Source organism: Xiphophorus maculatus, chromosome 5 (genome assembly GCF_002775205.1).
Source record: "Xiphophorus maculatus strain JP 163 A chromosome 5, X_maculatus-5.0-male, whole genome shotgun sequence".
In the NCBI taxonomy this organism is placed as follows: Eukaryota; Metazoa; Chordata; class Actinopteri; order Cyprinodontiformes; family Poeciliidae; genus Xiphophorus; species Xiphophorus maculatus.
Genome location: NC_036447.1, coordinates 32,738,270 through 32,751,237, shown reverse-complemented (window position 1 = coordinate 32,751,237; position 12,968 = coordinate 32,738,270). Strand labels below are relative to the sequence as shown.

At 41.4% G+C, this 12,968-nt stretch overlaps 1 protein-coding gene across 2 annotated transcripts in view; it reads left to right on the top strand.

Annotated features, from left to right (window-relative positions):
* The window catches only part of LOC102224032 (voltage-dependent T-type calcium channel subunit alpha-1H-like), a 187,920-nt gene that overhangs the window by 95,346 nt on the left and 79,606 nt on the right, over positions 1 to 12,968 (top strand). For both annotated transcript variants that reach the window (XM_023333476.1, XM_023333475.1), the window contains exons 11-12: positions 9,881 to 10,032; positions 11,669 to 11,854. In XM_023333476.1, coding sequence (XP_023189244.1) covers positions 9,881 to 10,032; positions 11,669 to 11,854 — 338 coding nt within the window. The remainder of the gene's footprint in view (positions 1 to 9,880; positions 10,033 to 11,668; positions 11,855 to 12,968) is intronic.

The window sequence follows — 12,968 nt, the reverse complement described above, 5'->3', positions numbered from 1 at the left end:
TGCACACTGGTGTATGCAGGAGATGGGGAAACTCATAAGACCTCCAGTGTTAATTAAAGTGTGACCCTGGGAAAAGAGTGAGAGACTGAGTAGAGCGGAAATAGAGCTGAGTCGCAGGAGAAGGCAGGAGTGAAGGGAAGAGGACAGATCTGACATCCTGATTGGCTGAATGGCAGACTGTGGAAACGAGGGAAGATTTCATTTGCCATTCAGCCTGCTCCTCGACACATCTGGATGGCCATAGCATACTTAATGTTGAATATTTAACAATAACAGCTGCCTCATTTTATCCTGTTTCTATGCCTGGATAGTCAGTATAGAATAGAATAGAATAGAATAGAATAGAATAGAATAGAAGAACTTTATTCATCCCAGCAGGGAAATTACTTCGCAGTTACAGCATAGAGCCAAGACACAATAACAACTACCACTGAGTAGTAGTTGTAGATAAAATAAAAAATAAAATATAAAATGCTATAAATTGTAAAAATATAAAATACTGTTAATATAAAAAGCAACTTAGAGCAGTCCTTGCAAAGATTCAAAAAATGCAGATATGTATATGTAAATATATGTACAGCAAGTGTGCCACAGTGCAGTTGTGCAAAATTGGACTGATTAGTGCAGAACAATGATTTAGCTTTTATTGTACAGTGAGATGGCATGTGGCAGGAAGGATTTCCTGTATCTGTCCCTACGACAGCGGAGCTGGAGCAGCCTATGTGAGAAGGTGCTCCGCTGTCTGTCCACTATGTGGTGGACAGGGTGCTGTTTATTGTCCATCATAGACAGAACCTTCTTCAGTGTCCTCCTCTCCACCACAGTTTCCAGGGACTCCAGCCTTAGTCCCAGTACAGAGCCAGCTTTCCTGATGATTTTGTCCAGTCTATTAGAGTCGCTGGCTCTGATGCTGCTTCCCCAACACACAGCAGCAAAGAAGATGGCACCGGCAAGAACACTGTGATAAGAGGTCTCCAACATCTTGCTGCACACATTGAAGTATCTCAGCTTCCTTAAGTAATAGAGTCTGCTCATCCCCTTCTTGCACACAGCATCAGTGTTAGATGCCCAGTCCAGTCTGTTGCCGATTACAACTCCCAGGTATTTGTAATCCTCCACCTCCTCCACCACTTCCCCTTTGATCTTTAGTGGCCGTGAAGGTATCTTCTTGCTTCTGAAGTCAATCAACATCTCTCTGGTCTTACTAATGTTGAGCCTCAGGTGATTCTGCTCAGACCACTCCACAAAGCTGTCCACCAGTGTCCTGTACTCCCCCTCCCCTCCATCCCCTATACACCCAACAACCGCTGAGTCATCAGAAAACTTCTGTAGGTGACATGACTCAGAGTTGTACTGGAAATCAGTGGTGTACAGGGTGAAGAGAAAGGGAGAAAGCACAGTTCCCTGTGGAGCTTCTACATCACTGACCACCACACCAGACAGGACACTGCCCAGACGGACAAACTGTGGCCTGCCTGTCAAGTAGTCAGTAACCCAGGAGATCACTGAGTCGTTGACACCCATACTCGGCAGCTTCTCACCCAGTAGCAGAGACTGGATGGTGTTGAAGGCACTGGAGAAATCAAAGAATGTGATTCTCACAGTGTCTCCTCCACCATCCAGGTGCGAAAGTGCTCTTTGCAGCAGGAAGATGACGGCATCGTCAACTCCTAAGTGGGGCTGGTAGGCAAATTGCAGGGGGTCTAGAAACGTCCTCACCCGAGGCCTCAGCTGGGCCAGGACCAGTCTCTCCATGACCTTCATCACATGAGATGTGAGAGCAACTGGTCTGTAGTCCTCTGGGTCGGCTGGCCTTGGCTTCTTGGGAACAGGAACCACATGTGATGTCTTCCACTGCAGCAGGACTCTCTCCAGCCTCAAGCTCAGGTTGTACATGTGTGCCAGTACAGGGGACAGCTGGATGGAGCAGGTCTTCAGGATCTGTGTTGTAATGCCATCAGGTCCTGCAGCTTTCCCCTGGTGTAATCGCTCCAACTGTCTCTTAACCTGGCCTGTAGTCACCGTTAGCTGGGGGTAGGTGTTGTTGTCTGCAGTGGAGATGGGGGAGGGGGACGACGGGGGGGATGAAGGAGAGGTGGTGTGCAGGAGAATGCCGGTAGGTGGGTTGAACAACTTGGGGCAGTGTGGATGTGTAGGGGGATGGTGGTGGAAGGGGAGTAGCAGGAGGTGAGCTAAACCTGTTGAAAAACTGGTTGAACTGGTTTGCTCTATCCCGGCCCCCAGATGCCTGTGTGTCCTTCCCCTTCATCCCAGTGATGTGCTTCATTCCTTTCCACACATCTCTCACACTGTTCTGCTCGAGTTTGGACTCAAGCTTCCTCCTGTAGTTGTCCTTGCATGTCCTCAGTGTCTCTCTGAGTTCATGCTGGACTCTCCTGTGCTCCTCCTTATCTCCAGACCTGAAAGTCATCTTCTTTTTGTTTAGAAGTGCCTTCAGGTCACTGGTAATCCAGGGTTTGTTGTTGGAGAAGCAGCGCACGGTCCGGGCTGGCATGACAGTCTCCTCACAGAATCTGATGTATTCCGTGATGCAATCGGACATGTTGTCTATGTCCTCCCCATGAGGCCCACAGAGCACATCCCAGTCTGTCGACCCAAAGCAGTCCTGCAGTGCCTCAGCTGCCTCCTGTGTCCACCTCCTCACCGTCCTGATGCGCACAGGCTGCCTACTCACTAGAGGGACATACTTGGGAGTCATCCTTACCAAGATTTGGTCCGACCTGCCAAGGGGGGGCAGGGCTGTGGCGCTGTATGCATCTTTGGCATTAGCATACAGGAGATCCAGCATTTTGTTTTCCCTGGTGGGACAGTCAACATACTGCTGGAAGTTGTGTAGAGTTTTGTCCAATGAGGCATGGTTAAAGTCACCTGTGATGACCATGAAGGCGTCCGGGTGTTGAGTCTGGAGTTTGGCTGCGGTAGAGCTGATGACGTCACAGGCCACCGCTGCATCAGCTGATGGGGGAATGTAAACAGCGATCAAAATGGCGGACGTAAACTCCCTCGGTAAATAACACAGCCGCATTCCCACAGCCAGAAGTTCAATGTCCGGGCTACAAATCTGTTCCTTCACGTTAACATGACCGGGATTACACCACCTCTCACTCACATACAGTGCAATCCCGCCGCCCCTCTTCTTCCGACTCTTGGAAAAGTCCCTGTCCCCAGCACCAAGGAAAATCCAGGGACCTCCACGCTGTAGTCCGGAATAAGCAAGTGCAGCCAGGTTTCCGTGAAGCAGAAGATACTGCACTCCCAGTACTCCTTCTGGGTCCTAACCAGCGCCGTGAGTTTGTCCGCCTTATTCCCCAAAGACCTCACGTTCCCCACAATAATCGCCGGTACCACTGGTTTGTGCCGTCTCCTCTTCTCCCTCCGTTTAACTCCAGACCTGCAGCCCCGTCGTCTCCTCCGTAACTCCTATGGGACCACAGGCCCGTCTCCGGGCAGCAGCAGAGGCCCACACAGCGCAATCAGGTGTTCACGGGCGTAAACAATGCCGCTACTCCGTTCGGCGAGGTTCTCCGTAACAAAGAGTAGAAAAAGTAGCAGAAGAACGCGGAGAACAGCGACAAAACCACATCCAGCCACTGTGGAAAGCTTAACTGATGGTCTATGGGTTCTTTAAGCACGGATCCTTAATCGGTTACAGCAAATATACACAGACAAACACACACGACGGGAGCTGCATCTGCAAGCAGCCAGCTGTGCCGATTCCAAAAAAAAAAAGGCTTCACAGCTATGTGATGGAATAACTTCACTAAATGTATGAATAAAACCTGTTTTTCAGTTACTATTTAAAAACTTTACACTTCAAAATGTAAAAATGTCCATGTGTGAGTATTGCAGTTCAGGAAAACACCTCAGAGAAGTTTTAATCTTCTGTGAGCAGCTTTGTGTCAGGCCAGCATCACTGGGCACACTCAGAATCCAGCTGCATGTTTACACACCATTGCTGCTTTGCATAATCTGTGAGAAAAATCCATGGCTGTGTTCATAGAAATAAGGATGTGTTACTCAAGCCTGTGACATAAAGCATCCTACTCATGTGTCTGGTTTGAAATTGACACTTTTTCTCCTTCTTCAAGTTAATCATCATGATTAATTTTGAAAAAAAAAGACCAATGTGTGTCAATCACCGTCAGTGTTTTAATCATTTTTCAGTAATTATAAAGTTGACATCTTATTTTTTTACTTAGCAGCCTATTGGCAATTAGCATGATTACCATGATTAGTGTAACTGGCAATACAAAGCATTCATTTTCTGTGTTTCTTGGTAAACATGTACATTAACTGCAACATTTCTAAAAGGGTGCTGGCATTGCCATAGTTACCATGTTTCATAACAGTGAAAGGTTACAAGTTCAAAAGGATAAAGTACAGCAACTCTGCAGTTTCCAGCCTTCCTGTCAATTTTTTCATTTTTAAACAATTTTAGAAACAATGTCTTGGCCAAGATTGTTTGCTCCGTCAAGGAATTTGTGTTTGGTTTTCAAGCACTGACATCATAGAATCATTAAGTATAAAAACAAATTATTGTTTTTTTAACACTTCAGTGATACCTGTTCTGTGGCCAACAGGTATTTTCCTGGTAGATATTAATTATTCCTGGTAGATATTAATATAGCACATTAATTGGCCAGAAAAGCAACCAATTTGCTGGTCTGTGTTCTGGCCTCATTAAAGCTGAAATCAACAGATTCCAGTCACCAAACTATTTTTCTGTAGATCTCCAATATAAATCCCTTATAAATTATATACTGTACTTATCACAACTAATTAGAAAATGTGCATTTGGTCTTTTTAAAACAAACAAACAAACAAACAAAAACCCAATGCTTCTGGTCTATATTGCTTGTCGTCCTGTGTATTTTCTCATGAATGGTGCCACATTTGTAATGAAAATGCATTTATGACCTGACCAACAGAAGTGAATATGTGGGTTGCACCCAGAGGTCGCCTTTACGGAATATTTTTCGTATTTGACAGTTTTTGTTTGTTCGTTTGTTTGTTTGTTTTAACCACGGGAGAATTTAAAACCCGCCCATCATTTGACAGGTTATAATTAACACCTCTGACTGATGCACACGGACAGACATTATAGACTTTAAGTTTACTCAAAGATTTCACCGCAGAGGCAACTAAAATCAATCAATAAAAAAATCCTTTCTGAATATCTTCTCATGGACTCTGAATTAAATCGTCTTTCTGACCGGAGCTGACCGCGTGTTGAAGAGTTATGGACCGGACGCTTTGGAGCGTCTGGTTAGGAAGCGCGTTCCAAACCTTTGGTTGAAACGGCGCGTAATTCAAGTCTCCATTACAGACTAGAGAAAACTAAAGACAATGCAATGTTGTGTTAAACCATTTATAGTCTAAACAGAGGAGCCGGCAGTTTATCTTGAGGAAATAAATAAAAGTGCAGAAGTTAATTAGACCGTAACATGCGCAGTCTGCCGCTGCGAAGAATGAAACTGAACTCATCCTGCGGTTTTAACTAATGGAGCTGGAAGACGTTTCCCTCCCGCACCCATAAGGAGAGCGGCGTTCTGGAGGAGCGCGGCAGACGTAACATCTGTCTGTTTCGGTGAAGCGAAACCACGCAAAAAGATCCTCGTAAAAGCGCACGCCCGGACCGCACAGGGTAAAAGGCTCGCAGAATTCAATTGATCGGTTTGGATCAGACAGATCCTACTGACTGATGAACTAGCGCAGATTTCTCTGCAGATGCGGATCAGGAGGAATTTATGAAGCTGTGCGTTCAGACGTCAGCTGGTGAAGTGCTGGTAATTTAAGTGAAGTCGTTTAATTTAATTTATTCTAATGTAAGATTATTTATTTTTCCTTTTGAATTAATGTGGTTACATACAAGATCAGTTACTACAGTTGATCCAAAGCTAAGGAATTGTGCTGTGCCTTTAAGAGGAGCCGTTTCTTTCTTCTTCGTTGGTTGTTTTTAGGTGTGCCCGAGACCGGTTCTGTTCTGTTAAAATGGAGGTTGAATAAAAGTCTGGACAGCTACGCTATTCCCTCTCAGTGTTCTGCTCTTTCTCCACCCACGAGCTCTTATTCTATGGTAACACCGATTTAACTCACATCGTAGTGTTACTCTAAGAGAAAAGGTTAGATGCGTTTATCTGCTTTCTGTGTAATGGGATCTGGGTTCACGATTCAAGGTGAATATTAACTAAACCACATTAAAATGTAGCTGAATAGCCTATGTTAATATGATTATAATTTGATGGGTAAAAATAGAACATGAGCATTTTTTTTGTGTTGTCGGTCAAGATGACGGATAACAAAAGTCTAGTGCGACCTCTGGTTTCACCTGCCAAATCCCATCTGCTAACAGCTTATTATGCTGTTGCCCCTTGTTTAGTGTCACTTATTCAGTGACCAGCAGTTATGTTACTTGGGTTAATATTTTGTTGTTTTGAAAACCTTTAAAATTTGCACTGATTTATTCAGTAAATTTTTAAGTCTGACTATTTCGACCGGAGATGATTGCCACACATAAGAGTTATCCTGTGTCTGTGGGTCTGTCCTATTTCAATGTGCAGAAGAAGAATATGCAGCAGCATGCATCTGTTCCCTGTAGAGCCTGTAGGGGCTCAGCACTGCCCCCTACCAGTATGGCGTGGTACTTTCTACCTCACCATTCGCATTTTCACTGCACATCTAGGGCTGATTAGAAAGACTAAATGTCAGACGCATTCATTCACCAACTGCCTGCTTCATTCAGTGCATGTGACACAGCATCATCAGTAATGAGGCACAGATCATCACTGCCTCGCCTTGCCCTTCTTACATGTACTTGAACAGGTAATGTATACATTTTCCGATTTTGTTCACATAAGTTCTAAAATCAGAGAGAAAACGATCAAATTCAATTATATAACAGTCATGTGGACAAATTGAATCTCTTTTATCATTGTTAGTTACTCTTTATGATTAGGACAGGGCCTCCCCTGACTACATGTCACTGTTTTACTGGATTCCTCAAGTTCTCAGTAACTGCAGCAGTGTTAACACAGTCCTAAAGTATAATAATTCATCAAATATTCATTAGAGTTGATTGCTATTTTCCTTTTAAAATCCCTTGTATCTGCAAATAAATTATTGTATGTTTGCTGTTATTGAAAGAAAAAAAAAGGTTAAAAAAATATACGTGATTTAATTTCATTTACAGCCATTTCACAGTGACATTAGCACAGTTACATTCAGCCACAGCCATATACATATCTCTGAAGTCTCCCGTTTTGGCAGGAAACCACAGTATTTTACCCCTCTTTTCCACCGACCTTCCCTCTTTGTGTTTTCCTGTTAGTTTCCCATAGTATGGGCTCTATGCACTACACGCTTATGCGTTTGATTATTATAGTAGAAGAATTTCCGGTTCACCGGAGACAATAGCGGGCCACTGTAATTTCAAAAATAATGGCTAAAAAACCCCACAAAGTTGTTACTCAGTACCACTACTTAAATATTGTGTTGACAGTGAAGTTAAGCTGGTAAAATTATTAGTGGAGGGCAAAAACGATATTCTTTTACTTGCCATCCATTGCTGCTCTGCCACCGTCGAACAATTCTGCTAACACAATGAAACCTGAGATGTAGATATTTTTTATCTACTTTTTTCTCTGTATCGGCTACAATGCACACACACTCTTTGCCATAGCAACTGACTGACAAGTCACACCAGTAATTCACTTTGTTGCTCATCTCACTTGGATAAAACCTAATATCTTCAGAGGCAGCAAACCTTTCCAAACCAAACTTGTTACTGATGGCCAAGTCCTCCATCTGCCTCTGGAGTGAAACAATCTCAGATCGGAGTTCTTCAATTGCACTGAGGCCTAAATCCAGGGGCGCCGCCAGGAATCTTGGGCCCCATGATATAGAATAAAATTGGGCCCCCTTTTGCAGCTTCTGTGACAGACCCATCAACAGCGTCATAATTTTAAAGGCTTGCAACTGCCTTGCTTTCCTTGGCTACTGATACTAGCACAATATTCACTGCTAGTGAATTTTACATGCAACAGTCCACATACTGCATGCAAATAGGTTGCTTAAATTTTTATTATTAGTTTTAGCTTACCAAAATCTCTCTCTCCACCAGCAACAGTCATAAGCAACATGCAAAATATGCATGGAGCAATCCAGACTTCTAAAAAATGCTGTGTAGTTGTATTTTGTTCAAGCTGCAGTATATAACTTTAATAAAAAAATATGTTTTTTATATTTGTTAAAGCTGTCACCATGTCATGACAGTTTGCTATGAAACAGATAATCAGTGAAAAGATCAATCTTCTCCACCTCATCCCTGAACTGCTATTACTAGCTAAAGTAATGTAACGTTCCACCCAAAAACAACCACTCAGAACCAGGAGGAGGGTCTTAGTGCTGTCAATCTACCTCATTCAATCACTACTAAATGTGCTAATGGTGGAGAAACAACTTTCCATACAGGAAGGGGGTGTATACTGGTATGCTGGTTAGAGCTGCTGCTGACTGACTCATCTGTTGTTTAGTGTGATAAAAGGTACAGGGGCAAGTTAAATATATCAATATGTTGGTACACTTGTTCCTTCATTCATTATGTGAAATGGAGGCAAACAGTAGTCTGTAGCTAAGCTAACTATGCTAAATGGTTGATAATCTCACACAGTCTACCTACCTGTTTTGGAGGAAAAACTGGGCTACAAATTGACACTCTTGTCTTTTTCTCTCTTTATCTCTTTATTTATTTATTTCTTTTTTGAAAATCTGACTTTATTATTTTTCTTGGCAGCATAGTAACTACCACAGTCATTCTTGTCTTTTACCAACTGCTGTTGGACACGGTCCGTCACCTTCAAACCTCCAAGCAGGAACTTACCATTTCATACAGATCCAGGGGGGTTCAGGGCAAACATGGATATGTGCTTTTTGGTCTGGGAGGGGGAACATTAAATTTTACTGCTAAAAAATATTTTAAAAGCATGATATGATTAATTTTGTTAACAGGGCCCTCGATTTTTTTCTATTTCTTTAAACCCCAAAAAACAACAACAAAAAATAATAATTTGTGGGGAGGCCCTATTGACCAGGGGCTGTGGGAATTGTCCTAACCTTTCCCCCCTATATGGCGCCCATGCCTAGATCCAATCCACCTGGCACTGCAAAGGCAAGCAGTAGTTGTGGTCAGGACCTACAACTTCTACGTCCTTCTCCTTTGGGGAATCTGGACGCTGCCTTTGTTCCAAACACCACAGCGAGGGATCAGAAGAGAGAGATTATTCCATTCAAAAAGAACAAGAACAGCGCTGGTTAAAAACCCGCGCTGTCCTTGTGGGTTTGATGGCTCTCTCATTTAATGGCACAAAATGAGAGAGACCTTAGTTTGATTTGTAATCACAAAATTACCCTTTTGAATGTTGACAATCCATTTTTTCCTCAACTCATCCTCTTTAGGGAATAAAAAACCCTCAAAGTAGAGTTGCATTACATTGGCACTGTACACTTTGGGATGTAACAGTGGTAGATTAAAAAGCTATTCTATCTTATTTTTAATAAAACCTTTGTTTTTTCCATGTCATTCTCCAATCAAATAGCTAATATGCACAAAAAGAACAAGTCTAAAAGCCTACCACTTACCTTTTATGACACTCAAAAACCTAGATCGTACTATAACCAGAAGCTTGAAACGCATAATATTTTTATCCGGAAATTTGTCACGCTGCTCCATGCATATGTAGCCCATTATAAACATTTTAAATAAGACTTTCTGAGAAACTTTGATGAACACCTGTCTCGGACACTAATGGTGTGTTCCTGTTTATTTCTTCATTTTTGTTTCTCCCCATGTTCCTCACATCAGCCGCAGGAGCTGACAGACATTTTGGAGATCAGCAACATGGTGTTCACTAGCCTCTTCAGCCTGGAGATGCTTCTTAAGATGCTGGCTCTCGGCCTCTTTGGCTACATCAAGAACCCTTACAATAGCTTTGATAGTATCATTGTTATAATCAGGTAGGAGGAAATATTTGGTTGTGCATTTGCAGTGAAATGAAAAGTTTTATATTAAAACTTTGTCATGTTATTGGAAAATCATTTTGATCGTCACTTCACAGCTCCACAGCTGCCAGTACAGGGATTTTGACTGAGGTGGCTAAGCCAAATGGTTGAACATAGGCTCCAGAGGGCCTGTGTGCAATCCATTATGTAGTACGAGAAGATGAATTATGAATTTGTGTTTACTGCATTCTTTCACGCTTCTCTATTTCCTTATAGAGAAATGAGTGAATCAGTGTTGAAACAATGTTAGGCAGAAACATCGAATATATTGAAGCCTGACATTGAAACAACATTGAAAGTGGTCAGTGACGTACAGTACATGTTGAATCAATGTTAGGATTTCAACCATAACTGATACTATATCAATTTTGATTCAACCATAATTTGAATATGGAGCTATACACATTTGTGTTGATTTTATATTGAATCAAAGTTAAGTAATCAATATTGATTCATGTAAATGTTTTGGTCTGATAGGTCTAGATCATAACATACCATTAAAAGTTTCTTCAGTGGTGATGTACACAATTTTGGCAGACGATGGGTATTGTGTAATTCAAAATTATCTTACATTACATAATATATTTCCAAAAATGTGTGTATGCAAACTTAAAAAATGACATGGCATTAATATTACATTTTATTTAATAAAATAAGAATAGTTATTTTTTTAGTTTTAATAATAGGCATAGATATGTAAACATATTTAACTCTTTTTTGACTGTCAGAACAACAGTCTATTGTCCATGAAAGAAAAGCGTCCATGAGGTTAAGCCTTGTACTGTATGAACCAGGGAAACTGTAGGTGTTGTCACTTTGGTTTTGTGATGCCTTCCTCCCACTCTGGCACATACTGAAGCCACTTCTTTACAGTTTTGCTGTAGTCTTTCAGTCAATCTTTGATCAAACTGCAAAAGGTGATTTGTATTGTAGTATGGAAATATATATATATACAGAATAAACTTCAAATAAACTGATACAATTTTTTATTAACTACAAACATTTCCAAATAAGTTGATTAAATTTATTCAAAATTGTCCATATGCTGATAAAGATCCCGCAGAATTAGTAATGCCCCAGTTCTTTGTATCCAGTTACCAATCTAAGAATCAAAAGACTGAATCACTGATTAGCAGGTTTAGATCAGTGTTTATCGGTTCCGGTTCTCACCCCCCTCTGCCTTGCATGTTCCAGGCATTTCCCTTCTGCCACACGTGGATTGAATCTGTGGGTGATTACCAGCCTTCTGCAGTACTTGATGGCTGCAGAAGAGGTCATGCAATCATTTGAATCAGCTATTCTGGAACAGAGGCACATCTAGCTATATTAGTAAGCATTTCATAACAAAAAATGAAAAATAAGTGATTTAAAATTATTTAAAGCCCACCTGCAACAGCCAGCTCTACACTTCCTTGTCTATCACATGTTCTCCCTATAGAAAGCAAGTGATAGTAGCCATAAATTCAGTTTTTGAGTTATTATATGTTACACGGAAAATTATTTACTCTTTTGCCCCTGAATGAAGAGATTGTTTTTGAATCTGTGTTTGCCAGTGGTAGATATATATTCCAGTGTGAACTGTGTATTTCAGTGTGTGGGAGATTGTGGGTGAGGCCGAGGGAGGCCTATCAGTACTGCGTACCTTTCGCCTGCTGAGAGTTTTGAAGCTGGTGCGCTTCCTTCCTGCTCTGAGGAGGCAACTGGTGGTGCTCATGAAGACCATGGACAATGTAGCCACATTCTCCATGCTGTTAATGCTCTTCATCTTCATATTCAGGTATTTGAAAGTCTCTTTAGCTTTATTTATACATAATTAGGCCAGAGCAGCTAAGTGCTGTGAGGGCCTATTGTAATCATAGTGTTTCTTCTTATTATTACGATTCTTCCATCAAATGAATTGGCTTTTTGGGGTCTTTATCATATTCAAAAAGTCACCAAACTTCACAGAAAATTGTCCCCCAATAAAAATTTTCAGATTCTGGTGGAATCGCAAGTGGGCGTGGCCAAAGTGCCACAGTGAGTAGTCGGGCAATAACTTTTTAGTAATGGCAAAATAAACATTAAGGCTGTGTTGGAGATTTTCCGTTCTCCAGCTTGGTTCATAATGTATGAGGTTCAAGAAGAGTCGGCGAGTTTAAATCATTAGTCCAGTTTATTAAGGCCAAATTACAGTATTGGTCCACTGTCATGCCTCCTTATGGGAAATAGCAAATGGTGCCTGACAACAGGTCTGATTACTTTTCGAGAGCTTTATCTAAGCTGGGCCCTTAAGACGGCGTTCCCTTATGCTAGTGTTTTGTCAACCTTTTTTGGGCTAACCCCCCTATCCATTATTCAGGTTTCCTACTGCCCCCCACTCAAAGATTTTGTAGGCTACTTTGCCTACAAATATTTTATTATTAATATTACTATCATTATAATTGATGTTTTGATTTTTATGGTTGTTTCTGTGTTTATCATCAAAAATAATTTACCAGACAACAACAAAAAAAGCAATGTGAATAGAAATTATTTTTACAGGCATTTAGGAAAAATGCAATGAACAGCGCAGGATATGCTGGTCAATATATTACTCTCTGCTCTGCGGGTTAAGGGAGATGTTGTATTGGTTGTCATGGCAACGGCTCTGTATGCAGACACAGGAAGCGAGAAAACCCAGAATATAAATGGTTTAAAGTTGTTTCACCTGTTTATTAGCTTAAATCCCCATTGCTGTGGTGCTCTGCAGCTGCTGTCATTTTTAAACCTTTAATTAATGACAAAAACGGGACTAATTGCCTCATTTGTTTGAACATTTAATCATCAATTAGGATGACATATTTCATATGTCCCATATATGAAATATATGAGTTACGGTTTGTTACAGTTTGACAAACTAATAAAATTAACAG